Raw genomic sequence first — 21,998 nt, 5'->3', positions numbered from 1 at the left:
TAATTAATAGTCTGATAAATCTATATTATTATAAAGGTCTTAAGCAAGACTAATTGGAATCCTTTGGATTATAAATTAATTTCCAAGTTAGTTAAAAGTTTGCTCGTAGAATTTTGAAAAACCTTAAGGCGCAACAAAATAACTTATTTTCCCGGGGAAAGTAGATCACGTGGGGGGCTTGTTGCACCGTCCAATAGTAAGAGAGCGCGCGAGAGTTGTGGGTGTGTCCATATATATATATTATTTTGCAAAACGCGAGGAGACGTACGAAGAACATTTATACCTTAAGGCAGTGGCAGTGGATGGCTTTTGGGCACGACAACTTTTAAACCGCCGCGCGTCGCGAACCTGACTCACTCTTTCTTTCATGGATCTAAATTAAGAATTTTAAAATATATTTTCCCAAACTTGCAGCAGAATATTGCGTGTATCCGGGTGAGACGCAACGCAATTCACGTCGTCGTGTCACCTATAGTTCAAAGTGTTCTTGGGAGCAACTTGGCAACAGCAAGAAGCAGCAAAAGAGGAGGACCACCAACTTGTTGCAGATTTTATAATTTGAAATTGCCGAAAAGTCCGAAATAACAAACGAAAGGAGATCAACAATTGCAGGTAGGAAATGTTTTTGCAATATTGCATCTTATATGTGCTTGAATATTTTTGCAAGTTATTAAATATGCGATCGCCATTGAAGGGTCAGATATTAAATTTATTATAATATAAAGTTTCTTAAATTATAAAAATCAATTAAATCGATTTAAAAATTAAATGACACGTTGGCAAATAATACCTTTGACATTATTAAGGTGAATTTAAAAATAACATTAGTGCATGCATTACCAAGCCTTCAATATCGTAGATGTATTAACCAACGACTTTCGTTCCATTTTTATTTCAAATCCTTCATTGTTCCATCAAAAATGTTACTTTATTTTTTTACGTTACAAATTGTTTCGTTACTGTGAGGTTAACTTGATACGTCACATTGTATAAGGGTTACGATATCAGTTTGAAAGTGAAGCGCGTATTAGCGTAAGGAAGTTACCTTTATCGCTAGTAATGCTTATCCTAATGTTTCTGGGATATTCTACCGTGTTCTTGTTTAAATGGATATTTCTCACGCTAATCCGAAAGATTTTTTTTTTGTTTTGCGCTCTGACGTAACAAGTTGCGTCGATATTGGTGATTGGGGGACTAAAAACTTAAATATTTTAATTGCAATGTTGTTTTAATGTAATTAAAGAACAGATTCAGGTATAGTTCAACGAGAGCTTTAAAATGAAACCAATCGCGTCAAAATTGGATGGTAAATAAAAAAGTTGGACAATTTTCAGATATAAAAACATAATCAGATAGGTCTGAAAAATTTCTAATTTCTTTATTTATGGTCCGATTTTGACGAGGTTGATCTTATTTTGAAGCTCTCGTTACGCTCAATCTGGATCTGTCTACAAACTCCAATTTCCAAAATATTAACTCTGATATTTGACCCTTTTTTGTGTAAATAAGGGCTTTTATTTAGCAGCGAATTTACCTACAATTAGCTATATAAATATTAGGGCAATTCGGGGCGTAGTTCCTCTTTATAGGGCAATTTTTAAGAAGCGCCCGGAAAGTAGCCCCGTGGGATTGGGCGGAGGTATACTATATACCCTTTTAACAAAGCCTGCATCCAACCCCAACCAAAAGTGTAGTGACACCCCGTGTTAACTCCCCATAGTGTCTAACATAGCCACGCGGTACCAACTGCCGCTATATCTGTGGCGTTACTATTGAAACAAAGCAAAGACTGCGCGTACGATAATTATCTTAAAATTTATTGATTGAGTTTCATTTGGGCAGAAAGTAATTTGACCTTTATAAAATAAAAAGACCCCCGTTGCACTCTTAGAAGGATCCAATGAAAAATGTCTGAAAACCTTGTGTTTACACTTGGTCCCGACCCTTAACCCTTGGCTGTTGAATCCATCCATATTTTCTGCTGATTTCCCCCCCCCCCCTAAACCTGTATTTTCTATAAAAAAACCTCCATTCTTCAAATCCAATTTAAACATATTTTTTTATGTGGCGCGACCTGATGTTTAAAGAGCTTTTCAAAGACCCGCGCGCGCGCCAAAAAACACGCGCAAAGGCTTAGGTAATAGACAGACCAAGGCCTAAACCTTTATATATTTTTACTTGCCAGCAGTTTATTTTTGGTCTATAAAAGTTTTTATAACCTGGTTTGGTTAAAGTATATGTTGTATAATATATTTAAAAGTAGAATCTCAGCTACGCAATTAAATTAATGTAGATTAGAATAAAAGGGGCGGAAGAACACGTATGGACGAAAACATCACGCGAAACACTAAAAATGAATTGAAACTAAGAGGACTTCCTTATTCCAACCCCTAAAAACAAATGTGATTTTTACGTAATTTCGAATTAGCATTCTGAGCGTGCACGCGTGATTGCGCGTGTTTACTTTGTAATATATTATAGTATAGTTAAACACGTGTGAAACGTGATTTTTAAGAATAAGACTTAGGTATATACTTCGTTAATCAATATTATGAACTTCTGATTAGCGGTGTATTCTAATCTAAACCACGTGACGCTTTTTCTTTTAACTATGAATTAACGATTTCCTGCTAAGGCCTAATTTGTCCCGGGCTCGTTAATGAATTAACGAGAGACGCGTTAATTTCTGTGTCACTGTTATAACCAAGATATCGTGGGAAACATTCTTAAAGTACATTGTTCATTTGTGACGGTTGACATATCCTTTAAGCTACCTAATTAATTCCAGTTAAGTTTAAACATTAGTGTTGCTCATTTGATTCGCTTATTTACGCGTTACAATTGTCGTTCCTTTTTTATCTCACCCTTGAATTGAGTGATCTGACATGGGAAGACTTAGACTTACTTGAGAATTAATTGACTTATGATATATTAATGTTAATAGAGCCAATATAGCTGGAAGGTAGTTACCCAATAAATCTACTATACTGTCCTTGGCTTTCAACTGTATTACATCTAATTAAATGAACGCTGCGGTCCAATTTTCTCGGATATTAGTTTTCGTGGTTAATTGGAAAAGTTATAGGCGGTTTGAGTTGAACGTCACTTCCGGTATGTGTCTGTCCTCTCATCCGTAGATTAACTTCCGGTCGCCCAGTACGGTTCTGATTGATTGGTCAATTCTAGGTTCTGTGTTTGACCAAACCAAACCAAACGGAATACGCGGACACCCCCCTTAAGTAAACCGCGTGATATGTTTAAATGACCCATATGAGCGCTACGTTTACTCACTTAAAAGTATGACCACTGACCAGTTCAAGTTTAAAAGAGACTAAGTTGTAGACCAAATCGAAGCAATCATCGAACTGTTAAACCCCCCCCTTAACCTATGGATCAATAAATATAATAAATATTATAAGGAATGCATAAAAATCTACTAGGAATTATTGCATTGAGACATCCATTTTCACTCAACGTATCTAGGTGGATATTGTGGGAGGAGCTAGACTAATCATTTATCTCCCTGGGCATTGCTTCTTGCGCGCGCACCTAGGAACCCGTGAAACAGCAGGTAGAAAGACGCCATCAGAATTATGGGGCTTGATGGGGGATAGTTAGTAAGTTCTTAAGCCCAGCCCACAAAACCCGAATTCATAGAAATTAACATTGGACACAATTATTCCTATTAGCTTTATGTGTTCCGTATATTATGAACTGGAGTTCATAATATAAGTTAGTTTGGTCCGATGTCAACTTATCCTGGTGTCAAATTCCCGTATGAAAAAAAGTTTTTAACGTGTTAATTTGTTGTCAAGTTAAATTGACTTTGGGGCGTGACCGGGATGTTTTTTGAATCGCGTTTAAAAGTTTTGTTAATTTATTTTAAAAAGGGTGTGGCTGTTTTAGGATAGACTTATAAAATATCCAAAAAGTTGTAGACCTAACTTTGAAAAATATCTATAAATTTTTGGTGAAAGCCAATTGTGATAGAAGGCTACATAAATTAGGCAAATTTCTTATATGTTCAAATTGAATTAGAATATTGCTATTATTAGTATATTTTTTGTCCTGTTTTTATTGATTATTTATTAATGTCCATTTCGTACAAGATATTGTATCGATTTTCTATAAGTTTCTACTGGTAGTTAGTATTCTATTAGAGGGTCATAGTTACGTATTACACGGGCGTCGGCCATCTTGTTTTATCTGTTGATTTTAAGCGGCTTGAAAATAGCCAGCTTTCAATTCCATTCAACTTCCTTTTGTTAGAAATAATATACTTATATTCAAAGATCAATATCTTGATTGTGAAAAGAATTTTATTTATTCAAGTCCCCTCTCTTCCTAAGTGGACACGTGGTACCGTTACGTTACTTGGGAGGGTTTATACTTTGTTGTTATTATGTCTGTACGTATATTTCCATATTAGGGTTTTCGTTCGGATATAGATTGAAAGTGCGCATGCGCCAATTTTGTTATTTCAAGTTTAACCGAATTACGTCTTGTAGGTACTCAAATTAAAGCCCGTGACGTCACAAATACTATGATAATAATTGTTTTCGTCTATAGTAAACGTATTTTCGATTAGATATAAATTTAGATTGAAAGTGCGCATGCCTCAATTATGTTATTTCAAGTTTAACCGAAGTACGTCTTGTAGGTACTCAAATTAAAGCCCGTGACGTCACAAATACTATGATAATAATTGTTTACGTCTATAGGAAACGTATTTTCGATTAGATACAAACTTAGATTGAAAGTGCGCATGCCCCAATTATGTTATTTCAAGTTTAACCGAAGTCCGTCTTGTAGGTACTCAAATTAAAGCCCGTGACGTCACAAATACTATGATAATAATTGTTTACGTCTATATGAAACGTAGTTCGTGAAAAATCGTATTGAAATAATTGTCAATCTAAACTAAAAGTCGTTTGAATGTAGGCTGGCACCAGTTGACGTGAAAAAACGAGGTCAGACGATTCTGTAATTAATTTTTAAAAATGTCCCCGGCCCGGTCTCCTCGGTAGGCTCGAATAGACAAATTTGAAATTACTGGCGTCGAACATACTTTTTTTTGTAACTTCAATTAAACAATGAAAGAAAGCCGCCAAAGAGATAAACCGACAGTGTTATACACTTTGAATACAGCGGAGACCTTAAGCCCAAAATAACTAAAAAAAAATATCACAACCTAAAATCAACTTTAACCCAAAGAGCTACCAAAATCCCCCATTGGCTTTTAACACCAACTTAGATTGATAATTACGTTACATTACTATTGAAATTTCAACTTAAATTTATATTGCGTGTTAGATTAAACTAAGTCCCGAACTAAGCGTAAAGTTACATAAACTTGGGAGTATTCGCGGCCCGTTCGCACTCCAAAAAAAAAATTATTAATAAAACTTTTTAAGTATAATAAAAATTGGCCATAAAGGTATTATAATAAGTTCAACACTTATGTGGAACTAATCCACTGACGTTTTAATTTATTTATTTTTTTGGTATGGTGCGAACGGAGCTTTATTAAGGTCACGTGTTTATTTCCTCCCCAGTAAAAAATTTTGGCGCCATCTACACGGGATAATAGCGTCTCTAATTTAACGTTTCCGTTTACAAGTTAGTCTTTTTGTGACGGCGTCTCTCGCTTATAGTTTCGTGTTTGCGAGTTTGGGACGCGGACAAAAGAGTGTTACTTCGGCGGCCGGTGATAATTATGGATTATTTTATAACGCCAAAATCGGTCGCTTGACCATCATTTGACCATTCGGCCCCACGTGACTTTGTTTTTTAAATTTTTCGGTTTAAAAATTATTTATCGTCAGCTTTCGGAGATTGGCGCCGCGTTCCGATTGGTGCACCGGATTTATTCAATCGTTTTGATTGGCTAAGAAAAGGAGTTTAAGAGGAACATCGTCATCGACTCTAAACTTGTTTTGATTCGGTTAAGAAAACACCGAGAAGGATTTAGTTTGGTGAGAGATTCACTTTTCATTGGTTGATTTTCTTTTTAAAGTTGGCGCGGACTGTAGACTATTTTCGTGGTTCTATTTTTGTTTTTAAAGTTAAATAATGGTTAATTTTTGGTTTAATTTTACTTAATTTTTATTAATTAATTTTGATTTTGTTTAAATTTAATATGATTTAAATTTCCTGTTCAAGTTCTAATTGTAAAACCAAAACTTTAAACTATTTATTTAATCAAAAATTATTCAATCAGAGTTAAGTAATATTAACAACACTATGCAAGGTGGTTTAGGTATACGAGACCAGACATGCTACAGTATTATTCTTCTGTAATCTGGTAGTTTTCCCCCTACAACAAACTGAAATGCGGAAAATTATTTTTTGTCTTCTAGAATAACAATACTTGTTCGTTATTAGCTAATTATAGAGAAGCTTTGTTTGGGGAAGGATTTCATTTAGACGGCCATATTGGTGGTAGGAAATCAGAAACCTACCAGTATGACTGCCAGAATCGTGGTAAGATTCTATTGACATGGCTATTTTGGGTCTATTACGGGAGGTAGTAGGGGGAAAACCACTAGATTGTAGTTGTACGTTGTCGCCGAATAACTAAGCCACTCTGTTAATGTTTTAAAAGTTATGTAAAAGACGTAGTACGTGTTAGTGTAAGTCATTTTGGGAGTGTGGTGCACGCGTTTGTCGGTATGTGGTTCTTGGGTACGACGGTGCGGTAGTTGGAAGGGAGTCCTCCGCGTTCAGCGACAGCCAACTGCATATCCGGACTATTAGGGTCATTGCGACATTTGTGATATTGGTAGCATCCTGTTTCCCAAGCATCTCCCGACAGAGATAGCGTTTACCCCGAAGAAGCCAATATTGTCAAAGGCTGGACTCTAATACTCTGTACTCTTTATACTGTAGGCTTCGTATATATTAGTTCCATTTCGGTTAACAATTTAAAGCCATATTTTTCTCGTAAAGGAGATAGTACAGAATATCTTGACATTAATGGTTCCAATATAACGCTATGAGGAGGAATTCTAATAGATTTTGGGTTTCGTTGTAGGGACAAGTTGGAAAACGTTTTTTATTTTAATTCTGGGATTAATTTTTATTTTTTTTTTCTTTAGCATTTTTGAATTCTACTCAAAATTAGCTTTAATTTGATACCAATATCGTTCAAATCGAAGCAGTTTGAATTTTTCAAATTTGAATTGGTTTTTCAAATTTGAAAATCATTTTGCAACTTGTTGTATTTACGGGAGATGATACGGGTGTCATTGTAAAACCCTTTTCAAATAATATATACTTCGCAACCTTTACCGGAATTAAGAAAATTTGAAAATATTTAAACTTGATTGGGGAAAAATAATTTTCAAATTTGAAAATAATTTGAAAATGTTATTTACCGTCCGATTGAATTCGTCCTTGGTATCATTTTAAAGCGTTTTTCGAGCTGATTCCGAATCCGTTAATATATTTTACCTAACCTTTAACTGAAACTCGAAACGAGTATATTTTTAATCAATTTGGGTTAGTGCGCGTGCTCCGTGAACTTTCACTATATATATATACGTAAGAAATTAGATTTTCATTGGAAACACGAGATGACTGCGCGGGCCTTCCGGGTTTAATTAAAATGTTAGCTTACGTGGATTAGTGTTTCAATCTTAAAATATATATTATTCTAAAGCATTTAGGCCTTAATTTTACTACCTTCTTAGCTTGAAACGTAGTATAGAGATCCCTGAAAAGCGAAAATTTCCTCGTGAAAATTTTGCTGAGCAAGTTGAAAATTTTGCAGTTATTACCTAAGGAATTCAATACATTTTATCTTGTATCTATCGATGACCTAACGCTTCGAGGCCATGCATTTAACTCGAGTTCAAAAGAAATATTAGAAATCAATATTTTATTTAAAATATGATGCGGCCATTTTACAAGATGGCGTCCAACCTATAGCATCTGAAACTTGTACGATAGGCCATTTCAGTTAGCCTAACTATATCTTTGTCCAGTCCAAGTCACTCAACGTGTATATTTCTTACGTCTTCAATTAAAGGGTTAGGGTCTTTAGTCTTAGATAATGTAGCTCGGGCAATAACAAGTAAAGGGTTTAACCAGGAACCATTGTAAGTAATTACTGTTTTTTCTTGACTGTCTGGGTTAAGTTAGTAGGTTTAGGGAGGGGAAGGCCAAGGCTCAAAGAATTCGCGTTGTATTTCTGTCACGAAATTGTGCGTGCGAACTTACTCTAACTAATCTCGTGCTAAGTATTGGCCGTGTTGTCGTAGTAGGAACCAACCATGGGGAAACACCATCGCCATGTATTTTTTTATTATATATTATATATTGTACTTCACACTCACACACACTTTTTCTAATGTTGGTTAAGGAAGGGTAAACAACGTTTAACTTTGCCCAACTTAAACATTCAGACATACCTGAATAACAATACTTCGAGCTTGGAAAATTGCTTTACTTTTGGTGGTGGTATTTAGTGTAGTATAATTCCCCTATGATTTAGTAGTTATCCCCCTATGATTTAGTAGTTATCCCCCTGTGATTTAGTAGTTATCCCCCTGTGATTTAGTAGTTATCCCCCTATGATTTAGTAGTTATCCCCCTATGATTTAGTAGTTATCCCCCTATGATTTAGTATGGTAGTAGTTATCCCCCTATGATTTAGTATGGTAGTAGTTATCCCTCTACACTCAGAAGGGAATTTACGACCCTTGAACTGCAGACTATTATCCATCTTAGCTACCATAGTTCATACCATAGAGGGAAAACAACTTGATTACAGTAGTATCCTACTACCCTTTTCATAATGGCTAAGTAACAAGTTGATTACTTGATTAACACGCCGCGACAATCTCTTGGCTATAGTAACCTTGACCCGTTGACCAAAGTAGCTAGCTAGCCACCATTGGATAAGACGTTACTGACCACCCGCTGACCAAACCGAACCGATCCGATAAAGTAGACGTATATACAATATTCTGGTCACGCTAAAACTCCACTAAAACAAAATCATGACGTTTTTTACGAAGCGCATTTTCTATTCAAGATGGGGAGCCACTTGATTCTCAACCTTTGACGCGCCAAATTAAAACCATTATGAAACGCCAACGTGACTTGTTTTCAAAATAAGTCTATATTGAAACACTATTTAACGTTACTGTCAATAAAATGGGTCGTTTATAATACAACTACGAGGTTAGACTCGGGTTACGCGTCACTACTATCAAAGGTTGACCACTAGGGTTGAAGCTAACCCGGGTTAGAGTCAAGTTACGTCGCGTTGATAGCGTGATCCTAATAATTTATGTTTTTCTTTTCTTTCTTTTTGCTTTTACTCTAGGATGCGAGAGACCAAAGTATCGTTAGGAACTTATAACTCGATGTTAACTCATTTATGCCTATATAAGTGTCAGTGTACCGAAATTAATTTTTTAAATGTTTAAATTAATATTAATTAGGGAGCGTAAAATTCCTTGGCGTTAAAGGAACGATATGTACAAGTACACTGCTAACCCTTTAAAAGTACAATGGATGGATGGTTGGATGGGTGATATAATTCATTAATTAAAGTTAATTAGACACACCAAGACGAATGAATATTTGCCTAAAAATGTCCGTGGGTGTAAATTGGTGTTAAAAGACGCGTGACCTAAATATTATCTCCGAAACTAATTAGAGAACAAAATAACCAAAAAAAAAAATCAGAATTATATTTTTAACCATTCCATGGATTTATTTCAAATTTCCCATGGATTTTTTTATATATTGTTAAATATACTTATGTTTGCACACTATCTATCTATGCTGTACATAATTATTATATAGATATAGATTTGTATCTAAGGGGCCGTGTTTACGCACGACTTTTCTGACCTCGAACTTGTTTGATCTGACCTATCCACTTGTTGTGAAAATTACCAGGAGAAATAACAAATTTTAGCTTAGCCTAGAAGCAATTAGGCCTAGCCCAAATATTTAACTTCTCTCTCTAATGTTCATAGCTCACATTAATTCATGTTCTGTCATACGTGAAATAAATTAAATACCCCAACCAAAAAATAGAAAAAAAAAAAATAAATTAAAATTGATTTTTCCATACTAAAATGCTAAGACCAAAACCCATTCCCAAGTTTTAGTAACAGCTGAGTATTTTCAAAAAGCAGACGCCAGCTGAACTAGCTATCAGTCACGTGACCTGACGATCCAAGGCTGAGTACCTCGCGCGTGACTCCCCCTAGTATGAAAAGCGCGCGCCAATATCTCCCCCTCCCTTTCTCCCACCCTCCCGTTACGTTTCCCGCCATTTGAAAGTTTCCCCGCGCGCGCTATTACAGCATTTTTGCTTTCGTGCGCGCGCGCGCGTTGATAGAAGTTTTACTTGTAGCGGCGGAATTAGGCTTAGGCCTTAAATTTTAACTTCTTGTCGTTTTGGCAGAGTCGCAAACTCGCTATCGGATTCACTTACGTTTGAAACGAAACGAAACGAAACGAAAGTGGTGTGTGTACTTTTATTTTTACGTAACCCTAAACGTTCTTTTCGCGCCAAAATCCCAAAGGAAATTTACTTTTTTTTTATCCAATTTCTCCTGGGACAACTAAGGCGCGGAAAAAAAAAGGCGGGAAATATATTTGGCGCGTGTTTGTCGAGCACGTTTTTTATTAGCAACGAGGCTCGCGAGAATAAGGTATCGTCCGTCGTCTGCTATGAAGTTTAATATCACCCCTGTCAATGTGAAATAAAAACACGCGAACCGTTACGGATATCATCTTTCGATATCACTCAGTAAGTTTATTTATTTTTCTGTAATATGTTTCGACTTACTCAAAATCGATTTTTTTTTTGTTGAACAACTTGTAAGTAACTACTACTACAACTACTACTACATCTACTACAACAACAAAGATACAATCTTTTACGTTTTAAAAAATCAATACTTAATAAAAGAAAAATGTAGTTTTGGGTCACGTGACCGCCCCTGTTATTTTGTTTTTATGTGAAAACAGTGTCCATTCAAATCGGTTTCAAAGGGTTAATTGTTAATATCTACAATATAATGGGTTTTTAACTACAGTTTAAATAAGTATTACGTAATATGTATTTTGTACAAACGGGAATTTTAAGTGTAGTTTAGCGTTACCTCAAAACGCGTTTAATAGCTTTAGAGATTGACAAAAAAAACCAAGCTAACCATGCCTATATTTCTCAAGGATATATGTCTCTGATGTACAGGTAGTTATAAAAACAAACCCGGTTCTTTTAAAATACGATCCTTAAATTGGCAATTAATATTTTATTCATATGAAATGCATTCATTTATGAATATTCATGAAATAAAATTTAAATTTATTATTTTAAATTGAATTAATATTAAGCTTGTATTAAGGATGAAACGTTTTTTAAAAAAATTATTTTTATTATTTTTTTAACGGATATTGTAATGTAATTGTTGCTCTACGTATACTTTTACATGTACAGGTATTAGATTTTGAACCGTTTCCAAGTATAACAGAGTTTTTTCTTTCATGTTAAGTTGGAGTTAGACTTCTAAAGGGTGGGATTGAAATTAAAAATAGAAGTGTGTGTGTGTGCATCCCTGTAACGTGTTAGAACTAATTTTGATTAATTTAAAACTAAATAAATAGACATTAGACCATTAGTACCAAAAAAAATTAAAAAAATAATTGATTATAAACTTATTTTTATTTACTTTAAATTTTCATAGATTATGAACTTATTTTTATTTACTTTAAATTTTCATAGATTATGAACTTATTTTTATTTACTTTAAATTTTCATAGATTATAAACTTATGATGTGTAGTGAGTAGCCCCTCGTAACAGACGGATTACGTATTTCTTACTACGTCTTTTACATTTAAGAATTTTTTCGTAATCTTACCCCGCGATGTACTAATACCAAGAACTGATAAAAACCGAGAAATTTATTTCTTAATCATTTCGTGCATTCGGTTAATGGGTGAATTTCTTCTTTCTTTAACAAACAGCAATCAATCTTTTGATATAAATTTGAAATTTGATATGGCCGGCCGTCTAGAGACATTGTTATCTAAAAGGAACCAATATGAGACGTTTTATGTACTAAAACAGATAACAAAAAAAATAGAGCTTTGATTTATTTATTTTTGTCAAATTATTTCTAGGATAGTTGCCACATTTCTGTGACGTTCTTGAGAATAAGGCGCGTTCACATTATAGCTAGATGTAATTTGAAACTGTTTTTAAACCCGGGGGAAAGGTCAAAAGTTGAAAGTTTAGCTGTGGTTTGAGGAGAAATATCTAAATTTTATTAGTTTATGAAATACTTTGCTACATTTTTTTGCAAAAAGTCGGTTTTGAAAACGTATTCAAAGTTGTTTAGTGTAAACGGGGCTTTAAAACTACTTCCAATAAACGTTACGAATTAATCCGCTAGTATTGGGGAAAACAGTATTAGGTTTTTAAAAGTTCAAATTAATATATTTTTATTAATTAGGCTTGCGGTTTGGTGACTGTGTAATTCAAAACCGGAATTAATTATTATCAAATTTTTCCAAAGGAAATCCTAAGATTCATTCATTTTACGTTGGCTCGAGAAGCTAACCACGTGATCAAAGAAACACCACCCACGCGCTTCTTCAATCAGCATTTTGAAATTAATTATCATATAATTAATTATAATTTTAATTAATGATGAATATTTATTATCTGAAACGACAAAACATCTGCCGACAAATATACATTGCGAGTATTTTAAGGGATGTTAGCCCTAGAATTATTCTACCGTAATGTAGGGGTTTTCCCTCTACCACTGTTATAAAGAACAATACATTCACCCCTACAGTACCACGTTAACTTGTCAGAAACAGGCTGGGATCCAATTAAAACGCGTCGAGTTAACTTGAATATTAAAAAATTTTCCCAATTATCAAATGAATTCAACGTACTCTCGGATGAGTTGTTGAAATAGCTTTCTTTTATTCCGAAGGTCTGTTCAGCACTGACAAAGGCTTATATCCTTTTGTTAATATGGTCAAGAGACGTTGTAATAAACGTATAGGAAATATATCGTCTCAGATACTGAGTTCAATACGTAATTATTTATTTAATAATAGTGGTAGGTTTTTAAGCGCGTGGAAAACTCCAAAAGAGATGGATTAAATAAGGGTACACTCTTGAAATTATTGAATTTTCAAACGAGATTTGTAGCGTTTCCGGAGCATTCTAAGGTTGAACATTGGTATAGGGTTGCACCTTCTTTAATATTTGATTCGAGTTTCACGCGACGCGTTTGCTTTATCAATTATTAAACGTATTTACTCGGAGCAAATTCCGGATGGAGATTGAATTTAAGATCAGGCTTAAATAAATTAAATATTAATTAGTGTACTAGTAAGTTAAATACGGGATGTTTAACTATACGTGTTAGTATTTCGTTAAGTAAAAGCGTAAGTTTATAAGTGATATGTTAAATGATAAGTATGACACGTTCGTAATGTTACTGAGAGACTTACAGCAGCTCGAGATAACTAGTTCGAGAAGGAGAACGAGGGGGAGCGAGTCAATTGAACTTTGAAGTCCTAAGTACACTCGGTGGTGGTTAATTAATTTTGCAGTTAGGACCTATTCCATCTTGGTCCTATTTAGTCCGCATTACTAAGCCCCCTTTGACAGCAGCGCCTCCCTCACTTTACCTCCTCGAATCTATGACCTACCTCACTCACTCACTTCAAAATTACAAGCCTTTCAGTTTCTCATGACCAGATAATAATTAAACAAACTTATGGTGAACATAACATATCTTATAAACTTATGGTAAAAGTAAAATTAATATTAGTGTCACTTCACCTTGACTGACAGACATAATTTAACGAACACAATAGCTTGACTTTTTGCCCTACTAAATCATAAATACAAAATGAATCCCCCACCCCCTTGTCAAAAGTTAAACATACGTTAACATACGTGGCTTTAAGGTGGTACCTTCGTTAGATTCGCTTTGACGCTATGAAGTTCATTTGAAACGCGGTCATAATTGCTTGCGCCTTGTAACCTTGGACACCGTCTATCATTATTGTAGTAATAATAATTGTTTTCGGTGTCATTTTTGTCACTTGTCACTGAAAAATAAGGACTTAATGTCATCGGATTAAAGCTGGTTTTACGGACAAGTTATAAAGGGGGATTTGGTTAATACCTTAAATATATAGCTTAATTAAAAGTCTATTATCGTTGTAGTTATTAATTAATTAATCTTTAATTTACCTATAATATGTGCTGGATTAAAAGCCATAAGTTCAGTTTAATCTACTTTTGTTATTTATTTATAAAATATATAATTTAATTTTTTTAGGCTATTATTATTATTTTGACTACTGCATGGTATGTTATGGTTGTAATAGCAATTTAATATTTTAGTAATGAGTTTTTAATGCGACAGACATATGGGTATCACGTGATGTGGTTGTATATAACAACTTTGGAATAAATTAATGCGAATTTAATTATAATTAATATTAATATTAACGTTAAACCAAATTTGAAATAAAGGAAATTAGCAGGTCTATATAGCTTTAGCGGAACTTTACGGGTATAATTTAGTCATGTTTTTGAATCATAAGGAACTGAAATAATCTTTGAATTTTAAGGAAATCTTTTTGTTTATTTGTTTATTTCCTGAATATAGGGATCAACTCCTTATTAGTCATTAAAGACGGACTTAATATCGGCGCCATCTTGCCAGCTGCTTAGCTAGCTAGCCAGCCAACCCACATTGCCACCGACGTCAGCGACATCGCCTTGGTGAGTAAACCGTAGCACCACGTGACTCTTTTGTATATTTTACTTCTGGTTTGATTATAATTCAGACAGTTGAAATATTATAACTGAAATACAAATTCCATTGTGATTCTTGAAGGACTTTAGACACGTTGTTCTGACTCTAATTAGAGAAAGCTTTTTTTAGAGATAAAACACCAAGATGGCAAAGAGAATGTCTTTAATAGATTCCTTGAAAGGTACCCGTTATCATTGGTTACCCACCACACGTGATTCGCTTCAGCCAATTATAAAATTAATTGCTTCTTAATTATTAATTATTTATTATTTAATTACTCAATTTATTTTAATTTTAAAGATTTATTTAAATTTTAAGAGAGAAGTGTATTATTTGGGTTCATTTAAGTACCACTTTATTTATTTATTTATTGTTCACAGCGCTAAAAGCAGTTCATATTATTATTGTTTACACAATATGGACCGAGTATGAATTGAAGTTTCAATGTGCTAATATACAGTAGTTATTGAAACATCATGAAGAGCTTTGGGAGTAATTTCTCAGTTTGTTACTCGGTCCATATCTACTCTGTATCCCGCTTGGTTTTAAATGACTGTTAGTTTTTGTTGCGTTTAAAAACTTTTTGTTTATTCGTGTTTTGTTTAGCCAAAATGCCGGAGTTGAAATCACCGGACACAAATGCGAAGACGCCCATGTTGGGAGACGCCAACGTTATTCGATTAACCGAACCCACTAGGAACATCCCAAGATTGGTAAGTCACTCATTCACTATATAACGTTAATAAGCGACATCTAGCGGAGAACTGTTATCGATTACAATACCACTCCCCCCTCGTCGCCAAAGTGGTTCACCTTAGGGTCAAAAATTATTAGCATAATTGCATTAATTAAATTAGTTTCACCTTAAACTTGATACGATGCTTTGAGCTTTGAACTTTTATTGTGTAAAATTCGGTTACCCAATAGGACAGACGCCAGGCTCTGATTTGATCATTTGAACCCCCGGGGGCAACATCCTATACGTTAAAATGTAACCCAAAATCAAAGTTTGTAACTCTCGTTTTGGGGGTTGACTGAACTTGTTTTGTGGAGTGTATGCTGGAAGGGAGGGCGGAGGGTTAAACGATGAAACAAACGATCGATAGCGTTATGCCGTCCGTTATTTGAGTGGGTCGCTTGCTTTGCTATTCCCTAAGATTTTTAAACTGGTCAATGTCTATTTGTCACAAATCATGTCGCGTTGTGATCGAGACCTGCTTAGTAAGTCTGAAAAGGAATTTAAGCCCTTGTTACTAGAAAATAATGCGTGTAGCGGAGACTCTAGTTGTATGTCCACTAGTTCACCTTTGACCTCGTGCGAAAATAGTCAGGCCACGTGGCTCATCTTAACTCAATCGACGTCGTGTACCGATAAGGTATTGCGTAACCTCAATTTTTTAATTAAATTTTCTAATTATATATTCTTTGCTTTTTAATTATACGAATTAATTTAATGATTGCTGTCGGTTTAAATAAACATTAAATTAATTAATGGAAATTTATGCTCTTAAATCCATGAATCAATGAATTAATGACTTATTTTCATTCTGTGAAATTTCAGATTTATCTTTATGACTCTATATTTTTATCTGAAAAGAAAGGCTAGCTTTTATCTTATGCCGTAACAATCTAATCTACTTAACCCGACTCGAGGTGTCGGACATTTATTACACTAGTAACATTACCCCCCCCCAAAAGAACTGACCTCTTCGGTTAGGCAGCGACCCCTTGGTCGGAAGCGTCTCAACCTCTTCAAAAATGTCATATTTTCATTCCGGGTGGTGAATCGAATTTAGGCTTAACGATTTTTTCCGTTGGTGTCCTTGAAAGGCGTATAAGTCGCGTGGCGCCATCTATAGTTTTACTGTTCTTTATTTTCTCTTTAAGGCTCAGGCCTAAGGCTCTGGGGGCTTTTACGGTTTTGACCTATTTTCGTGGGGTTGTTTTTTTTCTCTTTAGGCTGTCGCTTTTGAAGTATTAAGTCCCAATATAAATCAAGTTAAGCATCGGCTCTTTTCTCTTTAAGCCAATAACATCGTCGCGTCTAGGGTCAAGGGTCATATTGGAATTTAATAATACACCCGTACATGATGGCGTTACCTATACCCCTATCCACGAATAATTTTGCCGTTAGAACTTTAATCATTGTTGGATCTGTGGTTCAACCATTGTTCTTACACTTCTTTAAGATATTTTATTTATATACTTCTATGGTAGTAAGGGTTACGAACTTCTGATTGGATTTTAACCATTAAATAGGCTTAAAAACTTAGCGACCGAAGTAAATTAATTCTCAAATCTTGTAAGGTTATCAAAGGTATAATTCAGACCTGATTCTGATTGGTTGCCTTGTGGTAATACCTCTACGAGCCTTAATGGGTCGATTCGATTTTATGCAAATTTTCTTGACCTAGCTCTAAATGTACGTGTATTAAGTTTCTTCTAGGCCAAAGCGGAAATGAATAACCCTGGTTAATTTTTGCTATTTAAATTTCGTACGTCAATTTGTCCAATACTCAATATGAAAATCCTGCGAAATAGCATTCAAATATTAAATTACAAGCAATACGGTATATTGACAGTAGACGTTCATTTACAGCGTTTATTCCCTATGGGAGTTTAACTGGTATTGCCATTACCGTGTAGATTGAATGGGGGGAACCCTTTACCTGCTTTCTATTCACCTTTTCCAATATCGGACCAATTTATCTTGATAGCGGAGTAGATATGTAATTTATAAATAAATATAAAAAAATTTCTCCTCTAAGCAACAGGTTGCTGGTGTTACTTTCTAGTTAAATTGACGCAATTTCTATACTCTGTACTCTATAGTATAAGAAATCAATAAAAAATATTGTAGGTGTTAGTAGGTGAAAGGTCTATTCTCGCCCAATTTGGCGGGATTTAGTATAACTTTGGCGGGATATTTTAAAAAATCACTTAGATGAAGATTATTTTACTTATGGTACGGGTTAGCAAAGGCGCCTTTGGGTTGGATGGCAGCACACTATCCTGGTCAATATCGACTGACTAGTCGATGGTGTGTTACCCCCGGGAAGCCCTAGATGCAGGGGATGGATCTCTTTTGGCTTTTCCAGCTTGTGTTGGTGTGCAAGAGGTTCCCATCGATGTAGTTGAAGTCGGTCGCATCTCGCGGCAGTCGCGCTCCCGCGCCTTTTTGTAACGTAGTAGTTAGCTTTTTAAATGCGGCGGTTATTAGATTTAAATAGAGCTTCTAGAAGAATATCCAGTCAAGTTTCTTAGAAGTTAGATCTAAGTTAGTTATGTCGGCGGCGCGACCTCAGTTGGTGGCGTGGCTCATGAGGAATCGTAGTAATAATAGTTTAAATACGGGTAATTCGGAACAAACCGCTTGGCTAGTGCAGTCCAAGAGTTCCGATTTTAAAGTGATTATTATCTTAATAGATAATTAATTAATCTATTGATTTAATCGCATTTTATTTATTTATTCATTTTTTATTCTTTAGGTTATCCAATGGATGAAAACCAACTTATTATTGGTTATGACCATTGTGGGGGTTATTTTAGGCGTTTTTATCGGTTTCCTGGCCCGGATGACGTCATACACAGAAGACACGATCATGTTAATCTCCTTCCCCGGAGATATTCTCATGAGACTTTTGAAGATGTTAATTCTGCCGCTTATCATTTCTTCCATGATTGCTGGTTAGTTACGTCTAAACAAAATTTAACTACCACACCTTGGGTTTTAAAAATTGCTTAAAATAGATAGCGCCGTTGAATTTGTGACGTTTTTAGGCTTTGAAATGAGTACTCGCACTATTAGGTTACAGAATATAATTAGTTTTAATTGTAGTTAATTAAATTTAATTAATATAATTAGCGTAATTAAAGTATGGCTTGCGGGTACTCGTTGGAATCGTTGTAACGAGGTCCTTACGATTCCAATTGTAACTTTGGCCTAAATTTGACGTGGTTTTGGTACGCAGGTCTGTCTCAATTGGACCCCAAATCGAGTGGAAAGATGGGTTCTCGGGCCCTGATCTACTATTTCGCCACGACCATTTTGGCGGCCACTTTGGGTATCATTTTGGTAACGATAATTCACCCCGGTGACCCTAATATCAGAGTGGACTTGGGTCACGGTACCGAAGAGAAAAAAGTGGCCACTTTGGACGCCTTCTTAGATTTGGTTCGAAACATGTTCCCGGAGAATCTATTACAAGCCTGTTTCCAACAAGTCGAGACCACCTACGTCAAAACCAAACAAAAAGCGCCCATACTGGCGGCAAACGATACCGGAAACGCTACGGAGACCATCCTGAAACGAACCCTAACCTACAAAGACGGAACCAACGTTCTAGGTAAGTCCGTCCAGCCTCTGTCCCATGTCCAATTACAATAAGTCTTCAATCGGTTGATACTTGATCGTTGTGGTACGCGATAGGTTTAATCGTATTCTGCATAGCGTTCGGTATTATCAGCGGTCAAATGGGCAGTGAAGGGGCGTTAATGGTTCAGTTTTTCGCGGTTCTCAATGACATTGTCATGAAAATCGTCGTTCTGGCTATGTGGTATTCACCATTCGGTATCATGTCTTTGATCATCGGTAAAATTATGTCGATCGACAACATGGCGCAGACCGCACAGCAACTTGGAATGTACATGTTGACGGTCATCACGGGTCTTTTAATTCACGCCATTATCACCTTACCATTGATCTACTTCCTGTTTACGAGGAAGAATCCCTTGACCTTCTTTAAGGGAATGTTGCAAGCTTGGGTCACCGCCTTGGGAACTGCCTCCAGGTAGGATTGACCCCTCCCCCACTTGAACTCCTGACCTTCGACTTAGTTGTTGATGTTGTTTGTAGCGCGGCCACACTTCCGATTACGTTCAAATGTTTGGAAGAAAACAACCATATTGATAAGCGCGTCACCAGGTTCGTCTTACCAGTTGGCGCGACGGTTAACATGGATGGAACGGCCCTTTACGAAGCGGTCGCTGCCATTTTCATCGCCCAGATGAATGGTATTTATTTATCACCTGGACAGGTCATCGCCGTAAGGTACGTCACGCTTCAAAATTACTTAAATACGTTCCTATAAGTAATTGGGTCGGTCCCTTGCGTCACTTAAATACATTCTTATAAGTAATTACTTGGGTGCCTTGGTTTAACAGTTTGACAGCTACGGCGGCCAGTATTGGCGCGGCTAGCGTTCCCAGTGCCGGGTTGGTCACCATGTTACTTGTCCTCTCGGCCGTTGGTCTACCAACGCAGGACATATCCATGATTGTCGCCGTAGACTGGTTATTGTAAGTACATTTTGGTTTTAATTTGTGTCAATCTTTGTGCTTGGTCTTCTTACTCGTCGTTACTTTGTGGCTCTGCCAATGGTTGTCTTTGATTCAATGTGTGTTTGAACCCGAGTTCAAAGGTTATAGTTCACTAGGTAGAATAGAAATTTTACGCTGATAAGAATAAGATACCTCCCATTACCAGTTGCATTTGCTAAGTCATAATACCCCGACCATTGTGGCACATTGGCTTTACGCGTATATGGCGCATGCTCCGTGTAGCTTTAGCACCCACCGATGTCAACCGCGCATGCTCCGTAAGGTTTATCACAACGGCCATTTTAAACCAATGAAATTTGAATAAAAAAAGGGACCGTATTCGAACTTCCATCAACGTCTTGGGTGACGCGTTCGGAGCTGGAATTGTCCATCATCTTTGCAAAGACGAATTAGATCGATTCGACGCGGAAATGTTGGCCAGACAAGAGATAGAATTAGCGGAAACTGGAGGCCGGAAGGCTTCCGTTCTAATACCCATCATGCCCCGCGGTAGTAACAGCGGCCTTGGCAGTTCGGCCCACCCCACAGCCCCCGACAAGGGAAACGGTAACATGAACTTTGTCGGGACCAGCGGCGCGACTGATGGCAATAATGAAACGCAAATATAATTAATTAAACAAATTTTTAATTAATTAATTTTAAAAAACCAAAACCCGAACTTCGCACATAAGCTATATATATATATATACTAATTAATCCGTAAATAAATTAATGGGGGGATTTTTAATTCTTTTTTTTTTCAACCTGATTAATATTAATATTAATATTAATATAGAATTAATGATTAATCCCTCTGAAGTTAATTAATGAACTTTTGGTTGACAAAAATATATATATATAGTAATAATCTTCCATGAATTTAATTAATTAATTAATTGACAATATATTCCTACTCAGGACCTCAGATTTTTTTGTTTTTTTTTCTACAGTTTCAGATTCAGCATAAATTTCAATGAATTTTCAATGAAATTTATTTAATAATAAAACCCCGCGCGCTTATAATTAATTTTTTTTATTTTATTTTTCTGCAAATTAATTTAACATGAATTAATATGACGATATTATACGCTATATGTATGAATTGTGCCTGCATTTTTTCATCAAAATTCATGCAAATTCATGAGAAATTTAATTAATTAAAAAAGATCGCGTTCGCGTTTGGACACTTTATTATTAAGTGCGAAAAAAAAATTACCATGAATTTTATTTGATTCATAATTCATCATGAATTTTTTTTAACGTGTGTATTTCCCGGTAATCTAATCCCCAATTACGTGTGAATTACCCCGGTAATTAATAGCTTTAATTAATACCCCCCATAAATTCGCTAACGTTAAATCAGTGCCATTTTTAAAAAATTCAATTAATTAATTATAAAATTAAATTAATTAATTATAAAACTTTTATAAATAATTAAATTAATTAATCATAATTCATTAATTATAAAAATTTTTATAATTATATAATTAATTATAAAATTAATAATTATAAAACTTTTATAAATAATTATATCAATTAATTAATTTAATTAAAAAAATTAAATTAGTTAATTAATTATAAAATTTTATAAATAATTAAATTAATTAATTAATTTAATTAAAAAAATTAAATTAGTTAATTAATTATAAAATTTTATAATTAATTAATTAATCCCCCCCTACAACGTGTAGACGTTTTTAAAAAATATTTGGGTCTTCAGCAACTTGTTAAAAAAAACGTAATTATCAAATTAAATATTTAATTAAACGTTGTTAAATTAATGTTATAGTATATTAATTAATTAATTTTTTTAGTAGAAAAAAATATCTAAACAGAATTCTTCCTGAAAGTTAAA

General features: G+C 35.0%; 1 protein-coding gene across 4 annotated transcripts; it reads left to right on the top strand.

Annotated features, from left to right (window-relative positions):
• The first annotated feature begins 242 nt into the window (after positions 1-242).
• On the top strand, positions 243-21,515 carry LOC149612753 (excitatory amino acid transporter-like). Of its 4 annotated transcripts, none has more exons than XM_089858334.1 (9): positions 243-612; positions 14,675-14,790; positions 15,431-15,537; positions 18,313-18,511; positions 18,796-19,170; positions 19,254-19,614; positions 19,680-19,874; positions 19,988-20,122; positions 20,475-21,515. In XM_089858334.1, exons 3-9 carry the CDS (start codon positions 15,436-15,438, stop codon positions 20,770-20,772), a joined length of 1,665 nt encoding a protein of 554 aa, XP_089714460.1. In that variant the 5' UTR covers positions 243-612; positions 14,675-14,790; positions 15,431-15,435; the 3' UTR covers positions 20,773-21,515. The 4 variants fall into 4 exon arrangements, with proteins under 4 accessions (XP_089714460.1, XP_089714462.1, XP_089714463.1 ...); XM_089858336.1 differs by lacking the exon at positions 243-612 and adding an exon at positions 5,690-5,975; XM_089858337.1 differs by lacking the exon at positions 243-612 and adding an exon at positions 10,583-10,774.
• Positions 21,516-21,998: the final 483 nt, after the last annotated feature.

The sequence above is a fragment of the Phalangium opilio genome, unplaced genomic scaffold (assembly GCF_054372755.1).
Source record: "Phalangium opilio isolate 3A_F unplaced genomic scaffold, DU_Popi_V2 ptg000232l_1, whole genome shotgun sequence".
Taxonomy (NCBI): Eukaryota; Metazoa; Arthropoda; class Arachnida; order Opiliones; family Phalangiidae; genus Phalangium; species Phalangium opilio.
The sequence above is the reverse complement of the archived record's forward strand: the minus strand, read 5'-3'. Positions and strand labels throughout refer to the sequence as shown.